This window comes from Fringilla coelebs, assembly GCF_963513975.1.
Source record: "Fringilla coelebs genome assembly, chromosome: 1".
Classification (NCBI taxonomy): domain Eukaryota; kingdom Metazoa; phylum Chordata; class Aves; order Passeriformes; family Fringillidae; genus Fringilla; species Fringilla coelebs.
In genome coordinates, this window is record NC_140028.1 from 75,237,717 (window position 1) to 75,260,538 (window position 22,822).

Here is a 22,822-nt window from a genome sequence, read left to right on the forward strand (position 1 = left end):
GCAGTAAAGGTAAAGATAAGTTTGGTGAAAGAGCAGTCAAACTAAATTCTTACAGAGGTTTTATAGGAGATTGTTTGGATTCCTGTGGAGAGATTGCAGATGGTTCCAAGTTTTGTTTGGAATTTTTTTAATAAGCAGATGAGTGTTTTTTTAATAAAGTCAAAAATGTCTCATGATGTGGATGCTGATGGCTAGTAGGCTTGCTTTTCTTATAAATGTGCTGAGAACCCTTAAGGAGTAATCCTGGTGCCTTGAGGGATACTCAGATTGAAAGTTGAAAATCATTGTTATAGATAATTAATTTCTTCCTTATGCATTCCACTTCAGCAAGAAAATAATGTAGCAGTTCTTAGCACTGCTCTCCCAAGATTTAGAGACAAAGACATCCAGTGTTGCTCTGCATCTGCATTTTTGCTGATACCCATTACTTAAAGCCTTGAAGCCAGGTTAATGGCACCATGTGAATTCTCCTTACCTATGTGCACAACAGCTACAGCTGTTGATGGAAAATAATTCTGCAGGTGTGACTTGGTTTAAAGAGTTAGCAGCTAGCTTGTGAGACTGAGAGTATGCTTTATAAAGTTTGTTTATCTTCAGCTTTGTGGAAACATTATCACAGTGGTGGTTAACAGCAATTATTATGTGTGTGTTCACACAGTATAAGCTACAAATGTTCTTGGCATCAGAGCTGATGTATCTTAATGGTGATATGCCATGGCTTTTATTGGAACAGAGAAACATTTTCATAAACAGCATGATAGATCACATTTTGGGTTCCTAGGAAAGAGTGTCCTTTGTGAAACAGCTTGAACATGAAGGAAAAGTTAAAAGTCCATATTTTTATATCCACATTTTATGTCTCTTTCCCCATCTCCATTCAAAACCATCTTTTACACTTAGTACTCCATGGAAATGGAACAGCCTCACATATTTCTGTGGGGATCCAAGCTTTTAGATGTTTATGATTAAGTGTATTGCTACATCAATGTGACCATATTATTCCACAAAATTCAAACTATCTCTGGTCAGACTGGCAATACACCTCTTAGGGAAAAGCTGCCAGAAGAGGTGACCTGAACATCTGTGTCAAGCTTCAAGAAAAGGAGCACAAGCGCTGCATTTAACTTCCAGCAGTAGAAACATTCAACAAAACATTATTTATGTCATCCTTATGTAAACTATCTGTCTGCAAAAGTGCATACTCAGGGAGGAAAAAACTCGCCTATTTAACAACCTAGGATGGCCTTGCTAATACACGAGTGGTAGATAATGTTTATAAGAGTGGTGTTACAGGAATGTTTCCAGGTCCCCACTTCACCCCCTTCACCCCCCCCAAAAAGTGTATTTTTAGGAAAAGAGATTTGCTGGGGGGAACAACACTGTGCTGCATGGGGAAGAAAAGAAATCTAATCTCACAATAGCTAACCAGTGGGTGTTCATCATAAGTATACAGTCCTGGTCAAGTGACAGGAACCTTGGTGGGAAAGTGTTTTTGACCTCATGCACATTAAACTATGGCTTGAGAAAAGTGTATCCTTTGTTTCATTATAGAACTTCAAGTGTGTCATGCTGAGAACTACTGCTGATCCTGAGATTTCAGCAAGTCGGCTTTTAAACATTGCTTTGTGCCTTTTTAAGAAACAAACAAAATAAAGCCAAAACTCAGGGAAAATTTAAGCAAAAGACAAACATGTAACTGTCTTCTGGTTTCTTCTTCCCTCTATCCCAAGGGTAGGGGAAATATATAAATAATGGAAGTAATTGGAGCATTTGTAATTAAATTTGGTGTTTGAAAAATGATTTGCTTATCTCATTGAGGCAATTATTGTTACCCTTCATCTTTGCTCAAAGCAATAAACATTAAAAGATAAAACAAGCGTATCCTTCCATAAAGTTACATGACATATGGAAAGTATAATTCACTATCAAATAAGTATCAGCAGTGGGAAGTAGGAATTATAGTTGAGGCAGGAACAATTTAATGAAGCTTGACTGTTCTAAACACATCAGTGGTGCTCATGCATGGATGGCCATGAGCACTGATAGCTGCGGTGTCATTAAAGGCCAGGTTACCTCAAAAAAATCTCATTGATTTGTCCATAATTTCAATTCCATATCCATTATTACATGCATCCATTTGTCTTGTTTCTCACTTGCTTCAGCTTTAAAGTGCTCCCCTTGTTCTTTTTTTCCAGACTCCCTTTCGGTCTCCAGCAACGATGCCAGTCCTCCCGCTTCCGTAACGTCACTTCAGCCGCACATGATCGGTGCTCAGAGCTCCCCGGGCCCCAAGCGCCCTGGCAACACCTTGAGGAAGTGGCTCACCAGTCCCGTGAGGCGCCTGAGCAGCGGCAAAGCAGACGGGCACGTCAAAAAGCTGGCGCACAAGCATAAGAAAAGCAGAGAGGTGCGCAAGAGCGCCGACGCAGGCTCGCAGAAGGACTCCGACGACAGCGCCGCCACCCCACAGGATGAAACCGTGGAAGAGGTGAGTGCTCAGGGCAGCTTGCCGAGACTTGTGTCTATGTTTTCAGGGAACTAAATGTTGTCAGGGGCAGTTGTCCCCTCGCCTGACTGTCCAGCGGTCAGGAGCAAAGAGTTAGGTGCCCTGTGCTCATCCTGCTTCCCTGTACTCTGCTCCGGTCCTGCGCCAGGAACAGTTTGTGCCCCGTGCTCTGTGAAGTACCTATAATTTAAAAAGAGAAACTGGAGAATAAAAAGTTGTCTTTTGCCTTTACTCTCTTACGCTAATTAGTACTCTCACCTTTGCCTGTGAGTAAAGGTGCTTCAAGATCTGGGAATAATCAGGTAATTTTGTATTTCCTTTGCTTTTCTTGTTGATGGAACAGGGGAAGTGTAGGGAGAGCTGCTTAACTGCTTAAAGCTCTAACTGTACCTCGCATAAGAGTCAGAGCACAGAAAAAATATTGGCTCTACGGTGCAGGCCAGTTACCACTAGTCAAATAATATGCGTGGCAGTTTTCATTGGAGAGAAGGAAATTGTGAAATGTTCCAAATTTTACCACCAAGGATGTCTACTGAGGGCTTCCCTTCTTCCCACAAACATCTGCCTCTCCTTCAAAGTCTGGGGCTCTTGTATGAGCAAAGCTGGCCTCCAGTTAGGTGCATACAAGAGCCAAATTCTCTGTTACAAACCTATGGTTCAGGCTGAAATGAATGCGATGTTATTGCTTCCAAGGGCACAGCTGGGTGCATGTTATTCTCTTTTATTAGATTGACTCTGACTATTGGGTTTGGTACTTAACCATCCAGAAAAGTGGTCTCAGTTGCCCAATTTTTTATTTATTGATGCCTTTTTTTTTTTTTTTATTCCTCCCAACATATTTTTCTACACGCTTGGAACACTAGTGAAGATCCACAGTAAGTGTAGGGAAAGGGAAGACAGAAGACTTTGGCAGCATGATAAATTGAGAGCTGTTGCTTAGGAATGAATACTTGCCTCTGACCTTGAATGTCAGGCTGTAGAAAGAGACCCTCTGTGCTGCAGTTGTAACATTGTTTTGGCATTATCTGCTATTCTGCAGTTCTGTGAGCGAAGGGAAAAATTTAAGGCCAGTGCCTTAAAGTTAGGAAAAAAAAGTAGCCATCTATGCTGTCTTCCCATAAAGGTACATAAATTCTTCTGTGACATCAGTACATTAAACTTTGGGCACTTGAAATCAGAGTTCCTTGTGAGGGACAGAAAGGATAATTGATTAAATACTTCATGTTGTAATAGGGGTTTTTTATGTCCTCCAAAAGTCTTGCTGTGATACAGATCAAGACACATATTTCAGAGAGATACAGATTTCTCTTTGCAAAACTGAACTTGGAAAGCAAGCATGGCTTTCATAGCACTTTCCTGTAGTAAATTTCAGCTAAATGTCTTTTTCTTAGTATTTGAATTCTTTTGCTTTTACCAGACATTGAAAACTGTCTTTGGCATCTGCATTTTCCCCCTCTGTTAAGGAGTGTTTGTAGGAGCATCTTGACTTGTTGGGAGAGGGCTGAAACTAGAGAATAGCCTTAAAACGAGGATGTGATAACAAGCTTCATGCTGCTGAGATACCAGAGCGTGAACATCTTGATGTTATTTACAGAGGGGTCGGAACGAGGGGCTGAGCAGTGGCACTCTCTCCAAGTCATCCTCTTCAGGCATGCAGAGCTGTGGAGAGGAGGAGGGTGAAGAAGGAGCAGATGCTGTGCCGCTTCCTCCTCCCATGGCAATTCAGCAGCACAGTCTGCTCCAGCCCGACTCGCAGGATGACAAGGTAGGAGCAGGACCTGGGGGACGCTACACATGATGACATAACCTCTCTTTGCACCAATTTTTCTTCTGCTTCCAAAAGTCTCAAAAATGTACATAATAGAGCTTCATGGTAGATAGAAATAATCACTTTTGCCCTCTAGACAACTTTAAAAGGGTGTTCTATGATGAGAGCATGAATTAAATCCTTCTCTATTTTAAAAGCACAAGTGTAGAAATTTTCCGATTTAAATGTGGAAATGAGCTGCTTTGTGTGCTCACAGGATGATTTACAGCACTTTGGCTGATGCCATATTTAGTGATTAGAGTCTAATTGTTTTATAATCATACCTTTTATTTCTCTTGGTTTTTGTTGGGTTTTTTTTGAGGGGGGTGGACGCAGGAGGAGGGAAGGGGGGGATGCCTAAGAGAAAAGAATTACCAAATAAGGGTAATAATTGTCATGGTTTAACCCCAGCCAGCCGCTAAGCCCCACACAGTCACTGTTCCACTGTCCCTGGGAGAATCAGAAGGGAAAGAGTGAAAAAACTCTTGGGTTGAAATAAAGATAGTTTAACAGGTAAAGCAAAAGCCATGCACACAAGCAAGGCAGAACAAGGAATTAATTCACCAGTTCCCATAGACAGGCAGGTGTTCAGCCATCCCCTGGAGAGCAGGGCTCCATCACATGTAGAAGTGACTTGGGAAGATAAACGCCATTGTTCCAAATGTCCCCCCCTTCCTTTTTCTTCCCACCAGCTTTATATGCTGAGGATGATGCCATATGGTCTGGAATATCCCTGTGGTCAGTTGGGGTCAGCTGTCCTGACTGTGTCCCCTCCCAGCTCTTTGTGCCTCCCCCCCCATTCTCCTCGCTGATGGGTGGGGTGAGAAACAAAAAAGGCCCTGGTGCTGTGTGAGCTCTGCTCGGCAATAGCTAAAACAACCCTGAGATATCAACACTGCTTCCAGCACAAATCCAAAACATGGCCCCATACCAGCTACTGTGAAGAAATTTAACTCTGTCCCGGCCAAAACCAGCACAAAATCCATCTGTTTTTCACAAACAAAGGCACATCAAAATTGACGCTAAAAATTTTGCACTAGTAATAAAACTTTGGATGTAGGTAGTGACTGAATGAAGCAAATCTTACTTGCATATGGTCTGTTTTTCTTTAATGTTATGATGATCATACATTGAGAGAATTTATTTCAATTTTGAACCAGCATCAGACATTTAAGGGACAAGTATCAGGTCTGGAAATAGAGGGGTTTAATCTGTACTTGTGAAGCAAATATGCACATTGTTTTCTTGCCATTTTGCTCCTTAAAATTTTTAATTTTGTAAAATTGCAATCTACTGCACTGAATATTGTTAGTGAACTTTGTGATTGCTTGCTGTTTGTTCTCAGTGGTGCTGATGTTATTCATAACTTTAGCGGATCTTATTTTTTCTTTCTTTTTTTCTTTTAAAAACACTGCCTTTCAGTGAGAATCTCACTCCTTTCTGAAGCTGTCATTTGTAGGGTCAAAATGACTGGTTCTTATAATCTGCATATATTCAGTTCCTACATGTTTTCTGATTTGACAAAGTGTAACATATGAGTTGAAGAGTTAATATATTGGGAAATATTCCTGAAAAAAAACAAGCAAAAATAGGCCAGCCTTCAGAGCTGAGAGAATGTTTTCTTGCTAGAACAATCTCAGTTTTAGATTTAGAAATAAGATGAAAATAATGTTGGTGAAAATATGTTTAAGCTCTTGCTGATGAGCTGCCATATTTGCATGTTCCTTCAGTGACAGAAAAACAACTGATATACAAATATTATAAAAAGTTTTCCACAGAAGAATTAATTTGGTTATAGACTTCTTTACATAGCAAGAACACTTACATGAAGGGATATGCTTGTAAGCTAGTGTCTGCTTACTTCTGTATTTCTGGTGCAAAGTCAGACCCATACTACAGTAGAGAAAGACTCTTTTAGTAGCTTTCCATCTCCAGTAGATTTTATTTTCACTGCTGTTGTGGTTTATACCCAGCCAGCCACCAAGTACCACCCAGCTGCTTGCATGCTTCCCTGCCAGTGGGATCAGAGAGAGAATGGATCAAGTAAAAGACAGAAAACATGTGGATTGAGATTAAGCAAAAGCCATGCACACAAGCAAAGCTAAATGAGGAATTAATTAATTCACTGCTTCCCATGGTCAGGCAGGTGTTCAGCTATTGCCAGGGGAGCAGGCCCCCTTCAGGTGTAATGGTGACTTGGGAAGTCAAATGCCATCATTCCAAATGTCCCCTCCTTCCTTCCACTTTATACACTGAGCATGATGTCACATAGTCTGGAATATCCGTTTGCTCACTTTGGGTCACCTGTCCTGCTGAGACCCCTTGGTGTCTCCTCCCAAGCACCCCCAGCTTCCTCACCAGCAGGGCAGTACAAAAAAGTAGAAAAGGCCTTGGCTCTGTGTGAGCCCTGCTCAGCAATAACAAAAACATCTTCACGTTATCAACACTTTTTTTAGCACAAATCCAAAATGCTGCTCCATACCAGCCACTGTGAAGAAAATTAGGTCTACCCCAGCCAAGACTATCACAACTTCTCAAAAGGTTAACATGCACCCACATCAGTAAATGCATGTTGGGACAGTTTTTAAAGTAGGTGAAACTACATTTAGAGAAGACTTCAGAGAAGTTAAAACTTGATAAAGTTTAAATTATACCATAATTTTTTCAAAGCATGTAAATAGCGATTCTTCTGCAATGTGTTGTTATTATGCAATATTTATCCTTCATGGTGGGAGGCAAAAGGTCCTGGGAGGTTGTGTGTGCCTCCCTGAAGTCCACACACCACCAACTTCTAGCACCTAAAGTAAATGCTTTGTTGGAACACAGAAGTGAGAAGCCAGAGCAAAGTTTTACTGAGAAGGTAGTTGGCTCTCTTGATAGAGTTACTGATTAATAAAAGGCTTGCAAACAAGTTCCCAGTTGTCTGTCTTCTGGGTGGAGTCCTTCTTCACATTCCTGCCATGCTGGGTGGTTTCTTGGGTTGCTCAGCTACTCCGGATCTCAAGGAATGTCTCCTCCTTTCTGTGACCTCAGAGACTTGGCGTTCCTCTCTGCCTCCCTGCCAGCATTTCTTCCTCTCCAGAGCTCCTGCTCAGTGCTGGAAACTCCCTGTTTGCTGGGTTTTTCCTTCCCTTCCCAGCCTGCTGTGGGCTCCTAGCAGCATCTCATACCTGCATGAGCTCAGTTGCTGCCTCCAGCTTTTCCTTCTTTTCTGGGCAAGGGATGTGTTGTTCCCAGAGTACATCATCAGGAAAGTCACCAAGGAGTTTTATCTTTGCAGTTCCTTCTTTTTCAGATTATATGTGATATAACCACAGGAACTGGAAATCACAGTTCTGAAGTTTTACTTCACATCCCACATACCCCAACAGAGCAATAAAAGAGACCATAACCAGAACCTGATTTCAACACTGACAGTGTTTTTTAAGACTAAGCTGAGCTCTGCACCCAAAGTGGGAACCCACATGCAGGCACAGCTGTGGAAAACCTGGTCAACAGTCGGATGTCAGGAGCATGTAAATAGCCTAAAAGACAGGCCAGCTTGTGGGATTGCTCAGTTTTTGGTGTGCATGCAAACATCATGTGTTAGGCCATGCTGATTTGTCTAACAGCACTAAATAACACAACCATTTTCTCCCCTAAGAGCTCATCTGCACACTATATGCATTCTTTCATTCAGCAGGATCATTGTGCATATCATGGATTAGCAATTGGTGGCAGTTTAAAAGTTGTTTGCATTTAATTTTTGGATAAGCAGTATTAAAAGTTTCAAGATCAGCTGTGTTAATATGAAACTAATTATTTTCGCTTTTTGTTTTCTCTTTTTGTAAATTCTGATGCAGCATTATGTTGACTTGTGTTCTGTCTCTGCTTTGGCTCAGTTCCCGTATCTTTCCGTTTAAAGTTATCTGTATTTCCTTTGCTTACCCAGCCCCTGTTTTCCTTTCCAAATAAGGCAAATACAAGGCAAACTACCTAAAATCTGCGTATTCTATTTTTTTTTTGTGTGTGTGTGTTTACTTATGGGGAGTCTTGCTACACCCATGCTTGATTTGAGCAGAACCTCTTGTGTTGAGTCATTATTTGTGCCGTTTCTTTGTCTGGTTTGTTGGAAACGTTTGCAGGACAGCTTGCCCTGTGCTGCATGATGCTCATTGTGCTGTTCGTAATATGAAGTACAGTTCATATTACACCCTGTTTCCACTTTCCAGTTGCTAAATGATAAATGTAATATGCAAACAACTCTGTTTGCAAATTACTGAGACTGAATTTAATGGCCTTCTCCCAGAATCCTTTACTGTGAACACCTTTTACCTTCAGTTGTATCTATAAACTGGCATTTTATAGCTTATGAGGCCAGAGATCTTCTGTGCTCTACACATACCATTGGGGAAAATGGATGGCACAAGGAATGGTGAGCTCAATTTCCCATCTGAATCTGGGCAATATACTCCAGCTCTTTTAGAAAAGTAAATGCCCCTGAGTTATTGGTGTATATTTTCTTAACATAATAATGCTTCCTCCTTGATTTCAAGTCTTCTTCATTTCTCTTAGTGTTCTTCAGTTGTTGCTTTGTTTAAGCAGCAACAAAATAGGTTAACAAACTGTTGTCCATTGGGTCAGCTCAGGCAATTTTCATAGCTATTTGCCAGGAATTATCAGCAATTATATTTCCTCGACTTCTAGTGCATGTAGGCACAGGAATTTTTATCCCAGCATTTAACTTCTATGGGGTTTACTTGAAACTTCCAACTCCAGCTGCTCCAGTTGGAAGGGATGATCTAGTGTTCTATGACACTGACAGGATGTGTCAGGTTCCTTTGTCTGACAGAGAAGTGAAGGAAGTCTCTTGATCATTGAGCAAGAACTGGGCTAACTCTGGGATTCTCCTTCCTTTGTGTCCTTGCACAGACATCTTCTCGATTGCTGGTGCGGCCGACAAGCTCTGAGACGCCCAGTGCTGCAGAACTCGTCAGTGCCATTGAAGAGCTCGTCAAAAGTAAAATGGTGAGACTGACCAGCAGGTGCACCTGTCTAAAGAACTTGTGTCTTCAAGTCCCAGCTTGCTATTCCAAGAAAATCTGCATGGTTTACGCTGAATTGTAAAATTTGCTGTCTGTTTTAGGAGTCACTTTGTACACACTCAAGAAATAATTTTGTCCACACTCTCTTTTGTAAAAAAGCATGTGCTGAATAGGTAAATGGCAATGTAAAGGAGCAAAAAGTAATAAATAAGAGGAAGAGAGGAAATGGTGCAAAATCTACTAAGTATGTCCTGTTTGTCAAAAGAAAATGTCCTGTCAGTAGAATGAATGCAAAGACCCAGGGTCTTAGATTAAAAGACCTTTATGAGAAGAATCTCTGAAACTAAATTTGTTGCAAATTTTTTGAGGTTAGCAGTAAAGCAGGTAACCCTAATAACAGAAATATTTATGTTACCTGGTTGTTCTTTAGGCAACATGATAATGAAGAAATAAGTAAGAGAGTAAAGGGATCATTTTGCATGTCAGTGCCTCCATCCTTGCCAACAAATTAAGTAGGAGGAATTTGTGTCAGCTTTTTTTCGTTTTCTATGTTTTAAATTTTCCATGTTTCTGAAGATTGTCATTGACATGTTTTAGAGTTTTCATGTTTCTGAAGATTCTCATTATATGCATAATTCCAGGAAGGTCCTTTATAATCAAAATCCAGCTTGATCCAGTCTGGGAAAAACTTCTCTGGCTAGCCCTATTTGAGATTGGACTATATAGTCTCAAGAGGTCCCTCAGGAATTCTGTATTTCCTCAAAACATTTAAATACAGCTTTTGCAGCCTAGCCCCTTTTGGGCTCAATAGGAAGTGCCTTAGTGAAAACTGCAAAGAATTGCAGCATGGCAGCCCCATGTTATCAGAGGTTGATATTTTCCAGGTTCATTCTAAATTGAAGCAGCTTTAACTTTCAGAACTAGAAATCTTATTTTCTGTTCTCTCATTCAGGGAAAATTACATTATTGCATAAAATAATTACTGTACTGTCTTGGGTATTAACTTTGCTTTTTACTTCGCTTACACCAGCAGGATGAATACAAAGTAATCTATGGGAAAATTTGTAAATGGAAAGTTAGGTAGTCCATACACCACCATGTGTCTTTCAGGCTGCCTAGCAGTGGATATAAGTTTATGATCCATGCATAAACTCCTTGCAGGAGATGTTCTCATTGCACAGTTTTAGCCAAGGTTCAGCTTCCCCTGGGTTTTGGGCTAGTCATATCATTATTGGTTTTTACTTTTTGTGAGGAAAGAAAATAGATTATAGCTGAACCCCACCCTGGTGAAGTAAATGTGCCTTGCAATAAGGCTGTGTCACATGCAAGGAAAATGTGATACATAGCTGTAACTTGATCCAAGATGATGGGCTTGAATTAAAGGAATCCAATGAATACTTCATAGAAGATGTTCATATTATTTCCTCCTATTGCTTCTTCATCTTTTATACAAACAGAAGCCTGTGGAGTCCATGCAAGGGAGATAGTGTATCTAGAAGATTGTACAGGGACTTTTTTCCTAGGATCTGAACAAGCTCATAAAAAACCTTGGCAGTGTAGAAGTCATTATTTTCTTCACTGAGATGCTATTTTGGTTTTTATGAAGATAACCAAAACATCTGACAGAGAACACCACTTCTCTTGAGTTAAAAATGTAACATCATAAAAATCTCCTTTAAAGTTGTCTTATTTATTGTTGAAAGTAACTGGTATATGCCAGAAGTCAAATATGACAAATACAATTTAATCCCTGGCCAAGAAGACACATTTGTGCCACTCCCACCAAAGGAGTTCTTGCATCCTGAGCAGCAGAGTCTGACCTTTAGCCATTGCTGCTCAAACCAGTTCAGCTCCTTTATTTTCCTGTGAAGGGAAGACTGTCATCTCAAATGTGCTTCACAGGCTCAGTTGTCATGGAAAGCCATGATGTTGCCTGGTTTCCTGGAGCCTTGTGACTTGCTTTGCCAAGATACATAAAAGTAATTGATCTCCTATAGATTGCTATACAGCAGCTTGTAATGTCTCTTGTGAATAAAGGAGAAAATAATTGTTGCTGACTCTGGAATACCTTCTCAGGCTCTGGAGGACCGTCCAAGTTCCTTGCTGGTAGATCAAGGTGACAGCAGCAGTCCATCCTTCAACCCTTCAGATAACTCCCTTCTATCCTCCTCGTCACCCATAGATGAGATGGAGGAAAGGAAATCCAGCTCCTTAAAAAGACGACAGTAAGACCAGTCTTTTGCAATTTTCCTGTTTTTTTTTTTTCCAATGCTTATTTTGAACTGGCAGCAGAAGCTGTTAGTTTGAAAATGGGAGGACTTCTATTTGATGTCAAACATGTGGTCACATTTCTCTGTGACAGTCAATCTGTGATTTTTAATTCTAGTCATACCTGTGTTTGACTGGTGCTGCATGTCACTCTCATTTATTTGGGAAGATGCTGATCTTTAAATGTCCAGATGTCTTATTCGGCTTGAAAAAAATGGTCATTCCTTTCATTTTATTCCAACCCATGCTAAATTTCTTTATGTGGTAGTAAACTGTTACCATGGTAGAATAAAAACATGCCTGGTTTCAAATTTTTTAAACTTGTGTGTGGAAATAACCGCCCGTATAGCTAAGAGTCTCCAGACCAATTACATAATAGCATTTTATTTTAAACAATAGTTAAATGTTTAATTTTAATGTCATGGTTAAGAAAACATCTGACTTTAGATAAACAGAAGCAAGCCTTGTCCAGTTTCAAAGTCAAAGCAGTATCTTGCTAAGAACCAATGTGCATTAATTCTTCCATTTCAGTTCTGTCTATCAAACATACGTGACTGCAAAAGTTGAAAAATTTGCATGCCATTCATCCTCTGGAAAAATCTGTTTCATTTTTTAATTTTATTTGTTCACCATTTTCCTTCCACTGCAGCTATGTCTTGCAGGAATTAGTGGAGACAGAGCGAGATTATGTGCGAGATCTGGGCTACGTAGTTGAGGTATGATGTTTTTCATTCTCTTGATTTCTTCTTTTATTTTAAATGTGTTACCAGCTATGCAGCTTGAACCTCACTACTATGTTTTTTTCAAAATGATACACAGGAAGAGACTAAAAATGGGAAATTTTACATTCCAAGTTTTCCCTCCTGTAAGCTTTTAATGTATAAAAATGCTACATTACATTTTACTCCTTTTTCCTATTACTGTGTTCACCTTGTTCTTTTGAGGAGTGTAGTTATTTGTCTTTTTCTTTTTTTTTTCCCAATTTCTACTGCTGGCCTAATGTTAATTTAGTAGATAGTGGGTTTATTTGGCACATCTAGATTTAAAAAAAAAATTAAATTGTACCTCAGCATAAAGAGCATCTATCCAAGATTTGAAAGTCCTCCTTCCTGTCCTACCACTAGGCTTCTCTTAGACTTCCTAGCTTCCCCTGCTGTAAAATGAGATAACATCACATATCTCCCCTCAGTCTTCAGCTACCAACAAAAGGCATTTGGAAGAGTAGAAAGAATGAGCATGACAGTAAATTTTAGCCTAATAAAGTTTAGTTCTTAAACTCTGTTTTGGAGGCAGGGAGGGAAAGAAAGATCAGCATTGTGATAGTGTTTTTACAGTATTTAAAGGGTGCATTAGGAGTCTGAATAGATGTGGTTTTGGAAATAATAGCATAATTTCTGGTGAAAATGCTGGACATCAAAACATACGCTTGGCAAACCAAAACTAGGCCTGGCTCTTTAGGAATAGAACTGCTGGAGGGGAAAAAAGAAGGAATAGAGTTACATGAATATTACAAAATTAAAAACACTCCCAATCTTACTATATGGTAAAATTGCTCAGTGAGACAGCTGTGTGGACACCAAAACTAAGGCGGGACTATGGGAAAACGTAAGAGGAACTTTATTGCAGCGAGAATTCCTTGCTAAAGGAATTGATTTTTAATTTTTTTGTCTTTGCTTTGCTCATACTGCAAGCAGCAGTCCATGGGGTGCAGTCCCATGGGCAGTTTCCTCCTCAGTGCACTTTGGCATGGGGTTGGTGTGAGTGAAATAAGAGACACAGAGCAAAGCAGCACAGAAGCCCCTTCAGTGGCTCTGACATTTCAGGCAGTAAGGAGAAGGGCTGTAGAAGTTTCCTTTGTGCTTCCAGCCCGTTCACACAGGCTAAATGAGACAGAGTGAGTTAATTTTTCTAGTACTGTTGTCGACAGCCTCACCTCAATTTGTGATACTTTGTGTCTGTGCTTTATGTTATGCTGTGTTAGAGAACAGTTTTCTGGTTTGGCTTTGTGTCCCAAGCAGTTGCTGCCATTGGACATCTTCTGTAAAATCGGGGATTAGAAGATAACTCGCTTTTTTTTAAGAGTGTTCACAGTGAATTCGCTTGCACTGTTGCAGGGTTATATGGCACTTATGAAGGAAGATGGAGTACCTGATGATATGAAAGGCAAAGACAAGATTGTATTTGGAAACATTCACCAGATTTATGACTGGCACAGAGAGTACGTATTGTACCTAAAAAATATTACATTGACTTTAGGAATTATTTCCTCAGACATTCAGGTATAAGGTAAATGCAGTTGGTTTTGTGCTTTGAGTTGTAGAAAATGTAACTTCAGCTTACAAATGTTGGTGTGAAGATTCGCTTTAAAGAAGGATACATGTATGTATATAGATTTTTTTTTAATATATATATATATAGTAAGTACTTCAACTGAGGAACTCTAATATTCCCAGAACTTTCTACATTGCTTTCTCTCTAACAATACAGTCTTAAAAATTTGTTAGGGGTGGTTAGCAAGTCAGTATTAGCATCTCAAGTATTCAGATTAGGAAGGGGAAAGCTTTCAATCATTATATATGAAATTTAATAATTTTGTGAATGCCAGGTGTTATTTTCATCTTGGCACGGATTCAGCATGTCCTTTTAAAAAGCTATGTTGAAATATTACACTGTTACCATTGTCAGTTTAGACGTACCTTAGTAATGCTGATAGGGGACACAAAAGTGTCTTGCCTTGCAGTAAGACCACTTTGCCTTGCAATTACCTGTTGCTATAATGTGTGATGTCAGAAAAAAAGTGTTTATTCTGTTTATATTCAGCTTCTTTTTAGGAGAGTTGGAGAAGTGCCTTGAAGATCCAGAAAAGCTGGGATCCCTGTTTGTTAAGCATGTAAGTACAAGTGTCTTTTTTGGCAAACTCTATTGCTGCTACTGGCCAACATGATTGACTATTAAGTACAACACAGCCAAGAAAGTGCTGTATAATGTTCTTCACCTGTAAGAGGTGGAGAGATAGCTTTTAAGAGCTTATAAATAGAAGTAAATGTTCTAGTCTTTATCCCCCGTACCTTCCTGTGGAGAGGGAACATGAATTTGGGCCCCATTTCTCCATTCAGTTACACTTTGGTGCAAGGGAAGCCTTCTAATCCCAGGTGTCTGTGCATTAGCATGGAATATAAGAAATAAAGATAGGAAAGAGGCCCATTCTTCTTCCAGTTTGAGGGTGTTCTAGTTCTGTATCCTTTCCCCTTGTGAGCGTTTGTCGCTGGCAAAGTCGGAAACCTGTAGGAAGTAGCTCTCCCTGTTTCTGACTGCTGTTTTATTTTCTCCTGGTATTATTTTAATTGAATTGTCTTTGAAAGGCACCTTTACCACTCCAGATGGAAAGGCAAGCTGTGATGGTATTACAGCATCCTCTAGCAAACCCTATCTGCTAGAACACAATGATTCATTTCCTGTTCTTAATCTGTGTCCTGTGTCCTTTCAAATCTCCATCTCATTTTTTTCATTTCTTTCTTACCATTTATCTTCACTGGTCAGTACTCTGTAAGTCTCTGGGAAGCAAAGCCTCTAACCCCAAACAAATCCTAGCAAAGTGATAGGAAAGATTTTTGGAGTAGTTTGTCTGTATTTCTTAACCTGCAATGTCAGTAATCAAGAATAAATCTTAAAGGTAGAAGTTATTTCCTCTCTCTTTTTCTGTTGCTTTGGTGTTAAAAGTGCATGCACAAGATAAAGGATCAGAGTTAAAAAATGCTAGTGCCTCCATTTCCAGGCTTCATCACCTACATCCCCATCCAAACTCCAGCAGGACAGCCAATATTAAATGAAGACATGAAAGTTTTCTCCTAACTGTTTTATACATGTCTGATAAATTCCAATAGTAATCACATTATTAAAATAGAATAAAAAATACTATCTTTCAAAGATTACAGAATCACAGAATGGGTAAGGTTGGAAGGGATCACTGTGGGATCATCTTGTGAAACCTTCCCTGGCTCTTGGTGAAAGAAAAATAGAATCATTTTCATGGTGAGACCTGCTGAGTTATCATCTCTGAACACCTGTCATTCAGGAGGATTTATAGCTGTGGGAATTTTTTTCACTTTTGTTGCCTTTCTAAAATCATAACCATGTTCCCAAATAAATGTGTTTTCAGGTCTGTAATTTCTGCATATGTAACTGCTTCTTTTCCTTTAAGGGGTATTTTTAAGTTCATACATAAGTATGAACTGCCATACTTCTTAAAATAATACTCCATTTTAATCTGTCATGTGTTTTTCTTGATAAGGATGTATCATTTTGTGTCTTTGTTCCTCTAGGAGAGAAGGTTGCACATGTACATAGTTTACTGCCAAAACAAACCAAAGTCTGAGCACATTGTCTCAGAATACATTGATACATTTTTTGAGGTAAGTTCATGAGAGGGGATATGTGAGATGAAGGATTATCAAATCTGTTGATCAAACCAGAAAAAAAAATGCAGCAGATATTATTATTAATGTTTTAAATTGCAATTTCTTTCCATTTCTGTTCTGATTTCTCAAATCTGATACTAGAGATGAAAACTAAAGGTTAGATATAAGATATTAATTAATCAGTAGGGTCTTATCCTTAGTAGCCTTAGCCCAGGCAGTTACCAGTGCATTTTATATAGCAGTAAATAGCAATTCTGGATAAGCAGAGATCACTTGAAAATAGGCTGTATACAGCCTGTGACTGAAAAATTGCCTTTCACTCTGAAGCCTTGTCAAAAAAGAGGTGAAAGATGCTTGCAGAAGGAATACCTTGGGAGCAGGGGGGATAAGGGGAAGGACTGCAGGTTTTGCTAACTGAAGATTAGATTATTTTTTGACTTTTGCTAATTTCTGGTGTGATAACAATTAATACTGATATATCCTTGTTTTTAAATATATTTTATCTCCATATACCGATACCTATGCAGTGTTTCTAACTCAGCAAAATAAAGGTTTTTCTAACTGAACAAACAAAAATGTTTGTTTTACAACTCTCAGGATCTAAAGCAACGCCTGGGCCACAGACTTCAGCTCACAGACTTGCTAATAAAACCTGTGCAGAGAATTATGAAATACCAGCTGTTACTAAAGGTAAAGGGAAGTTGAGATGAATGAGTTGTGTTAATAGATATGTTAACAGATAGGTTTTCTTTTTAAAGAAGATTTTTAATGCTGACGTTTTCCCACCCCTTTCCCTAACAGAACCCAGATTTGTAAGCAATGCATTATGATTATTTTCTGAGCACATGCAGATTCTTATAAAAATTGCAGTAGATGGCTTGGGCAGAAATTTGTTTTTTCTCTTAACAGTGAAAAACCAAGTGTTTTGGCCATGGAAATGTTTAAAATTTGTCATAGGAATGTGAGAAGGAACTCTTAACTGTTTTCAGATGTAAATGTGATAGAGGTTGATGGGACTCATCACAGCTTTTCCAGCTACACCTGCAATTATTTTAATATCACATAAGTGTTTACTGAAGAGCAGCCCTGTGTAGCACAGAGGTCATTGCCTTAGCATATGTTTTTCTATGAGTTAAATCCAAATGGTTGTCTTCTGCAGTCTGTCATATTCTGATAGAGACTATCAAATTCAGATTTTCTAAGATTTCTTGTTGATGATTAATGAGAAAAGAAATATTACTTGATTTTTTTTTTTCTTTTTCAGGACTTCCTCAAATATTCTAAAAAAGCTAATCTTGACACAACAGAACTAGAGGTACTTGAGACATTTTCTCTTAGTGATATGAATTCTTTTGACTCAGAACTTCTTTTGTTTTGGCAGAGTCACTTTTCTTTTCTGATCTTCCTGAGAAAGTGATTATAAGTGTTTACTTCTTGCATTTCTGTTCTAAAGCAACCATATAAAATGAAACAAAATTTTATGCTGCTAACTCATTTGGAAAATAAAGCTTTGACTTTTTATTTGTCTTGAACAGAAAGCTGTAGAGGTCATGTGTATAGTACCAAAACGGTGTAATGACATGATGAATGTTGGCCGCCTGCAAGGATTTGATGTAAGTTGGCTGGAGCTTTGCTTAGAGATTTTGTCAGGTTCTCTAGAAGTTAATCATTAATATTGTGGGGAGAAATGTGTGCAGTGCTTCTTCACTATCTGGTTAGCTGGTGCAAAAAGCAGTAAATGAAAAATCAGGTCTTAGCCCTGCCAAGGACTTTCTCCTGGGAAACATTACCTGCTGTGTCAATCTCATTAGGTAAAGCCCTTGTGCAAAATCAAGAAAGGGCCAGTCTTACTGCAGTTCCCTTATTGGCTAAAGGCTTGCAAAACAGTGAAATAATCAGTTATCAGCAGGTGAGCAGATCTGACTTCAGTAGTGTAGACAAAGGAGGAGTCACTAAGGTCCATCAGGTACTTGAGGCAACTGTAGCCCTCGTTGTTTTGCTAGGTCTAGAAGAGATGGAAATTGGCTACTGAAGCAGAATGCATCAGCCAGGCCACAGTCACATGTTTTACTTGAAAAGCTCTTTATATTGTGTGATGCAGACATGAACTTGAAATCTGCCCCTGCTCAGTACTGTGGAAGATTGTATGAGTAACTGTTGGAGCTATTCAGAATAGAGAAACGACAGCCTTAGTGTTCAAGCCTCAAAATGCAGTATGAATTGAAAGGGTGGAGTGGATTTTTGGAGTTTGGTCTGGGGGTTTTCTTGGTTGTTTTGTTTGGTTTGAGGTTTTTTTGGTTGGTTGATTGGTTGGTTTCGGGTTTTTTGGTTTTGTTTTGGTTTTTTTTTTTGTGTTGGTTCTTTTTACTTTTTGATGTTTGGTTTTTTATTTTGAGAAAGAGTACAAGAATATTTTGAATATTTTGTGTATAGGAGGATGAGTGAATATATAGTGGCCAATAGGAGTTGGAAGGTGGGAAATACACAAATCTATTTGTCATGAACATGTGCTCAAAATGGATGATTAGGGAAAGAAATAAAGAACTTCACTAAATGTGTTTTTTCTTGCCTCTTTGTGTAGGGTAAAATTGTAGCCCAGGGTAAGCTCCTGCTCCAGGACACATTCTTGGTTACAGACCAGGATGCAGGACTTCTGCCACGCTGCAAGGAAAGACGGGTCTTCCTGTTCGAGCAGATTGTCATTTTCAGTGAGCTGCTAGATAAAAAGAAAGGTTTCTCCATGCCCGGATTCTTGTTTAAAAACAGTATCAAGGTAACTGTTGTGTGTGAGTCTTTTGTGTCCCCTGCACAAATCCTGCTAAGGTAACAGTTTCTCATTCTGTGGGCGCTCACCAGCGACAGCTAGGTGTGCAACCGTAGAGCACAATGAGGTGCCAGTCATTTCCTGAAATTACTTCCTACTGAGTTTGTTCTCACTCCAATGCTAAGTGGAGATCTTTGGATCCCAGAACTCCTGCGTGAAGCATGTCAAAGCAGGTCTCCTGGCACAAAGTGCTGGACAAGTATTCACAAAGTTTAGTTTTCAGCTCTGTGCTGTGTGTACACCACATTGCAAAGTCATTGCAAGTAGAGATAATAACTCTTTTTGTATCCTTTCTGGTACCCAAATATGTAGATAACATTTGTAAGTAATGTGACCTTCTTAGATATTCCTCAAACAAAATGTTTCCCCACTTCAAGATTTTCCTGAAAAAAACTGATAATATTGGAACTCAGCAGCCCTCATGAAGTGTTTGGGTGGACCCTGCTTCCCCTAATTCACCTTGGTGCTCTGTCTGCCACCTGAACCTGTTTATAGCTCGGGCTGGACAGCCAGGTACAAGGCGTTGCTCTGTCTGCAGCTGAAGCCTTTAGTGGGGGCCAGTGGTAGAGAGAGCTCCACAGCAGGCCCAGCATTTTAACTAGTCTGAAAGGAAAGTGAGAGAGAGAGAATACTGGGCCATGCTGACCTGCTGGAGATTGTTCAGGCACAGTGTGTCAGCTGTGCACTAATTCTTAGTTTACTGGAATTAAGTAACTTCATTTCATAGTATTATTTTATTACAGGAATGAGTGGTTATCATTTAAAGATCTGACTCTAAACTCCTAAGAAAGAGATTTTAAAGGTATGTTTCCCATAAAATACATGTTATTTTCTTTTCATGAAGGTGAGTTGCCTTTCTCTGGAGGAAAATGTGGACAGCGATCCATGTAAATTTGCACTAACATCAAGAACGGGCGATGTCACGGAGACCTTTATTTTGCATTCTGCCAGTCCGGGAGTCCGCCAGTTATGGATCCATGAAATTAACCAAATTTTGGAAAACCAGCGCAACTTTTTAAATGGTAAATTATTTTCTTTTACTGAAAGTTTGTAATTGGATGACTTTTCTCTCATCTCTTTTTTTCTTGGCTTTGAAATGTTTTCAAGTTGCATTTTTCCTGAGCTAATACAGAACAGTTGGGGGATATGTGCCGCATTTCTGCTTCAGAACAGATGCTTGCATTTATTATAAGAGTGGTAGTCTGAATTTACATGGTGTTCTCTTGGTGAAATTTTCCAAATGTTTTGTAGGAGTGAATCAAGATAGGTGCCATCCGTTGAGAGCTTGTGTACCCCTTTTAAGCAACTGCAAGCCTTTAAAGGCTAAACGCAAGTGGAATTTTAAGTATCTATTCAGAATATGTTTTGCTTCTATTATTTTGATGGCCATTGTTGTTCATCTTTCTGTGGCAGCAACATTCAGATTCTGCAGGAGAAAAGTAGAAGGTGGGATTGTCCTCTGTGACACTAAAAGGTTCTTGCTCTATTTTTATATCTATCAGTTGTTGTTCCAACCTAGATTTTTTAAAACAGTTATAATGAGTAACAACAAGCAGAGAATGTGGAGTGACACTTGTTTTTTCCCAACTTGGCTGCTGGCTGACAGTGTGATCCTAGAGGAAAACATCTTCTTAGTTTCAGATTTTTAATCTTTAATATAGGTAGATGCAGCAGGTCATGAAGGTTAGATACCGAAAAGTGACTTGAAGTCTGTGGCATCTTTCCACTGCTAAGGAAATTTATTTGAACAGCACTCCCCTTTTTGCCAGTAGACATGTCTGTTTTAAACTGTTCCTGTTCCCTCTCCTGCCCCCTTTCCCCTGACCACCTCCCCCCTCGCCCCCACTGCAGCCTTGACGTCCCCGATCGAGTACCAGAGGAACCACAGCAGTGGTGGAGGCGGCGGCGGGAGCGGCAGCGCTAACAGCGGCGGCCCCAGCAGCTGTACTGGCATCCCCAGCTCCAGCCGTAGCCGGCCATCCCGGATCCCCCAGCCTGTCAGACACCATTCCCCAGTCCTGGTCTCCTCTGCAGCCTCGGCCCAAGCAGAGGCAGACAAGATGTCAGGTATGTCCATTCATAATCACTCCCTGCCACACTACAACACCTCTTTAGAAACTGGCCTGAGCCAGCCAGACAGGCACCTTCCCAGTGCAGAGCCGGATGGTCCTCAGAGAGAAGCTGAACAGATTCCCAAGATGAAAGTTATTGAAAGTCCCAGGAAGACAGCAGGAAACATTTCTGGCTCAGCTGATGGAGCCCAGAAAGACTCACGTGGAATCTCAGAGGACAGTCGAACAAGAAACAGCATAGGATCACTGACGCTTGGGAAGCCGAGGCCAGGAGCCATCTCTCCAATGAACTCTCCTCTGTCCACGACTTTCCCTTCTCCTTTTGGCAAGGAAACCTTTCCACCCAGCAGCCCCCTGCAGAAGGGCTCCTTTTGGAGCTCCATCCCAGGATCCCCTGCCAGCCGCCCTGGCTCCTTCACTTTCCCTGGGGACAATGACTCCCTCCAGCGGCAGGTCCACCGCCACTCTTCACACAGCAAGGACACAGACCGCATGAGCACATGCTCCTCGACCAGCGAGCAGTCAGTTCACTCCACCCAGAGTAATGGGGTAAGAGCGGAGCACCTCTGTCCTGCGAGCTCTTCTAAAACCTTCCATGCTCCCTTTCTGTGCGTTGCCATCATTCTCCGTACTAACTTCTGGCTCTCCGGTGCTGTACTGCTCTGAAATAATCAACTGTTCCGGTATCTTCTGCATTAAAAAACCAGGAGTGGCTACCTGTGTGTGTGTATACATGCAAACATGGCTATGTATACAGACACAAAAGCAACTGCTAACATTAGATGCGATTTCTGCCTCTGCTGAAAATATAGATCACTAGGCTGATACCTACTAACTCGCTGTCCTTGCTTTTTTCGTCTCTAATTTGAAGGCACATAATTAACATGCTGAAGCGTGGCAGCCAGAGCACCTTGGGGTATGCATTGTGCCAGCACTTAAATCTGACTTCAGGATTTTGGCAGATTGCCTTGGGGCTTTTTTCCCTTTCACGCACAAATTTGCCACCATTGTTCCTGTTGAGTTTTAACTTCCTGGAGACATCTACGTTCCCTGGGCTGCTTGAGTTTTATTTTTTTCTTAGTTTATTTTCCCCCCCTCTCCTTTCAGCCTTAGTTGTTATACATCAATCTCTTTTTAAATCCTGTGTTTGATCAAGGAAGCTTTCTGCAATCCACTCAAAATAGGCCAACAAAGCCTAGCGACAATAAATCCTACTTCTACTACAACCGAACCGATTACCCGCTCCACTTGTCTTTTCTCCTTTGTAAGAAGAAATGGTTTCGGTTTTCTGGAGACTCAGCCTCTTAGTGTGCACTTGGTGTGTTTGTGTAGAAATCCGGGCTGTCGACAGAATCTACGTTATCCCTAATAACATCCACCAGGAAAGCAACACAGCCAGCACTGGGGCACGTGCAAATATAAAGCAAAAATGCTGAGGCATTTGCCATGGAGGTGGTAGGCAGGTTATGGTGCCTTTCTTTTTAAACTCACATTTGATTTTTCTCTCACTAAGCGTTGTGTTCATGAATGTTTGTTTTTCTACTCTCTCACGAATGGTATGCGATACCAGTTTTGCAAATCACCTAACTTGCTGGACCTTTTTTAAATGCATGTGTTTCTTTATAGAACTGTTTAACACACAAAGCTTTCTTGACTTCTTAGTTCTTACACTTTTATAATAGCTTCAGAAGAAAAAAAATTATGCTTTGCATGTTTTGTAATTTTATCCTGATCCTCCTTCAGCTTTTTATTTGGTTTAGCTCTGTCTTGTGTTTATCTTCAGTCTAGCAAAATGTGATGTGATGTAATGTAATGCAAAATCTGGGGTAATTTGAGTATTTTGCATTTACTGCATAGTATGTGAATTAAGATGGTGGTACTTGCATAATACTAATTCAGGTTG

The 22,822-nt window shown here is 40.1% G+C and overlaps 1 protein-coding gene across 2 annotated transcripts in view; it reads left to right on the plus strand.

The window, feature by feature from the left end:
• TRIO (trio Rho guanine nucleotide exchange factor) overlaps positions 1 to 22,822 on the plus strand; it is a 244,694-nt gene that overhangs the window by 207,208 nt on the left and 14,664 nt on the right. Inside the window, exons 35-48 of one of the 2 annotated variants that reach the window (XM_084227033.1) lie at positions 2,196 to 2,488; positions 4,101 to 4,271; positions 9,225 to 9,320; positions 11,414 to 11,562; positions 12,255 to 12,321; positions 13,720 to 13,823; positions 14,426 to 14,495; positions 15,928 to 16,017; positions 16,621 to 16,713; positions 17,288 to 17,338; positions 17,559 to 17,636; positions 18,605 to 18,796; positions 19,692 to 19,869; positions 20,699 to 21,468. In XM_084227033.1, coding sequence (XP_084083159.1) covers positions 2,196 to 2,488; positions 4,101 to 4,271; positions 9,225 to 9,320; positions 11,414 to 11,562; positions 12,255 to 12,321; positions 13,720 to 13,823; positions 14,426 to 14,495; positions 15,928 to 16,017; positions 16,621 to 16,713; positions 17,288 to 17,338; positions 17,559 to 17,636; positions 18,605 to 18,796; positions 19,692 to 19,869; positions 20,699 to 21,468 — 2,402 coding nt within the window. The remainder of the gene's footprint in view (positions 1 to 2,195; positions 2,489 to 4,100; positions 4,272 to 9,224; positions 9,321 to 11,413; positions 11,563 to 12,254; positions 12,322 to 13,719; positions 13,824 to 14,425; positions 14,496 to 15,927; positions 16,018 to 16,620; positions 16,714 to 17,287; positions 17,339 to 17,558; positions 17,637 to 18,604; positions 18,797 to 19,691; positions 19,870 to 20,698; positions 21,469 to 22,822) is intronic. The other variant, XM_084227034.1, reaches the window with a different exon arrangement.